Raw genomic sequence first — 2,386 nt, forward strand, 5'->3', positions numbered from 1 at the left:
ATCGTCTCTCCAAAACGTCTAGCCATATTATCGTCTCTCTAGCCATATTATCGTCTCTCTAGCCATATTATCGTCTCTCTAGCCATATTATCGTCTCTCCATAACGTCTAGCCATATTATCGTCTCTCCAAAACGTCTAGCCATATTATCGTCTCTCCAAAACGTCTAGCCATATTATCGTCTCTCCAAAACGTCTAGCCATATCATTATCATCTTTCCATAGGTCTATATAATTATCGTCAAGCCACATCGTCTAGTCAAATCTTCTCTCCAAAACGTCAATCCATAAAATATCATGTTTCCATATCGTATAGCCGTATTATCTTACCATATCGTCTAGTCATATCATCTTTCTTTATCGTAAAGCCGTTTTATCTTACCATATTGACTAGTCATATCATCTTTCTATATCGTAAAGCCGTTTTATCTTACCATATTGACTAGTCATATCATCTTTCCATATCGTATAGCCGTTTTATCTTACCATATTGACTAGTTATATCATCTTTCCATATCGTATAGCCGTTTTATCTGTATAGCCGTTTTATCTTACCATATTGTCTAGTCATATCATCTTTCCATGTCGTGTAGCCGTATCGTATAGCCGTATATGTCTTTGTTTAGCGTCTTGCCATTTCGCCTAGCTATGTCGTCTGGCCATCATCTTTGGCCATAGACTAGACCAGTGCTTTGTTGGGCCAGCATAGGTGTAATGTTTGCGTGACCAGACTGGCAGAGGCCAGACCTGTAGCTCTACGTCATGTTGCAGGTTATGGTCAGAAATGACGTAATGGTACTTCGTCCTCCTTGATGTCTGGCGGTGAACATTGTATCTGCAGAGGTGTGTGTGTGTGTGTGTGTGTGTGTGTGTGTGTGTGTGTGTGTGTGTGTGTGTGTGTGTGTGTGTGTGTGTTTGTGTTGCTACACCTAAGCCTCATGTCGTCCGGTACCCTGTGAGCGTGTGTGAGTAGCGCCGAGCCCCGACACGTGAGATAGGTACATGGGTACAGCTCCACACACGGGTACCTGGCCTCTGGCCGGTATTTCAACCTGAAAAAAGTTTTGTTTTGTTTCAGTTTCTTTAAGAATAAGAAAGAGTTTTACGACTCCTGCAACACCAATGTGTCATATTCAGATTCTACTGGTGCAGACGATAAGATAACCCAAAAGTTTATTTTCTAATTGTAGATCTTTTACTCCCCGATCGAAACAATTTAGATCGTTCTCCAATGGTTGTTTTTCAATGATGAGCGGGTGGTTGGCGGGCGCCACTGGTAGGTCCTACTTCTTCTCTTTCCCTCTGTTGTTTCTTTCTGTCTTTCTTTTCCTATGCACTCTTCTGTTACATCATGTCCGTTATCGTGCGATGTGCTTCTCTGTTCCAGCTGAAAATTCCACCAGACAAAGGAAGCGGTTAATTGTCCGGTGGCTGGGTGGCTCCCTTACCTCAGCTGTTGATATCATGCCCAACTACAGGCCGGGTGTCCCTGGTTCGATTCCCGGACTGGGCGTTCTTGAGCGTGGGTCGTTTTATGGAGTTTTCACGGTTGTCAACCCATTCGTCTCTGTCCTATCGGAGATGGACGTTAAATTTGGAGGTCCAGCCTCTGAAAATACCTAATAGTGTTGATATACCCGTACACTTTTACTTTTCATCTAACGGGCATGCTCTTGAGATAGGCGAAGAACTGTCTTATAACTGGTCGCTTATAAGCACAAGGGGGCTATCCCGAAAAATTCTGTTTTGAGAAAATCGAAAGTAAAGTTTTTGCCCCTGGTTCTGTTTCTTTAAAAGACCAGGAGAGTTTTCTCTATAACCAAACAAATATACACACTAGTGAAACCAAACTTCTCCTATAGGTAGGGCAATAACCACTTTTGGTGTAGGTCGAGATTTCTAGAAACCCCCGAAATCTGGGTTAGCCAACTTGTCCTTAAAAGCGACCAAGAAGGCGGCTACTATAATAATTACCGGACAGGCAGGCTCTTGGGGTAGGCGTAGAAGGCGGCTATGATAATAATTACCCGACGGGCAGGCCCTTAAGGGAGGCGCAGAAGGTGCGGCTACTATACTATGATAATTACCCTACAGGTAGGCGCAGAAGGTGGCTACTATAATAATTACCCAACAGGCAGGTCCTTGAGGTAGGCGCAGAAGGCGGCTACTATATTATAAGAATTACCCGACGGGCATGCTCTTGAGGTAGGCGAGGAAGGCGGCTATGAGGAGAGCCGGGGCCAGGGCGGAGAGGCACCAGAACAGAGAGCGGTGTTGTCCGAAGAGGCGGGGCTGGTTGTACTGGTAGACTCTGCACCGGTCCGACAGGAGGAGGAGGAGGGTGAGGTAGAGGAGGGACGGGAGGAGGGCACGGAGGTATACCACGCT

At 45.3% G+C, this 2,386-nt stretch overlaps 1 protein-coding gene across 1 annotated transcript; it reads right to left on the reverse strand.

Annotated features, from left to right (window-relative positions):
• Window positions 1-927: 927 nt before the first annotated feature.
• Window positions 928-2,384, reverse strand: LOC101858004 (the record flags this gene model as incomplete). Its single annotated transcript, XM_013091203.1, has 2 exons — window positions 928-1,050; window positions 2,184-2,384. Coding segments are annotated over 2 exons (324 nt in total), but the record flags the coding sequence as incomplete, so codon positions are not given.
• Window positions 2,385-2,386: the final 2 nt, after the last annotated feature.

The sequence above is a fragment of the Aplysia californica genome, unplaced genomic scaffold (assembly GCF_000002075.1).
Source record: "Aplysia californica isolate F4 #8 unplaced genomic scaffold, AplCal3.0 scaffold02996, whole genome shotgun sequence".
Taxonomy (NCBI): domain Eukaryota; kingdom Metazoa; phylum Mollusca; class Gastropoda; order Aplysiida; family Aplysiidae; genus Aplysia; species Aplysia californica.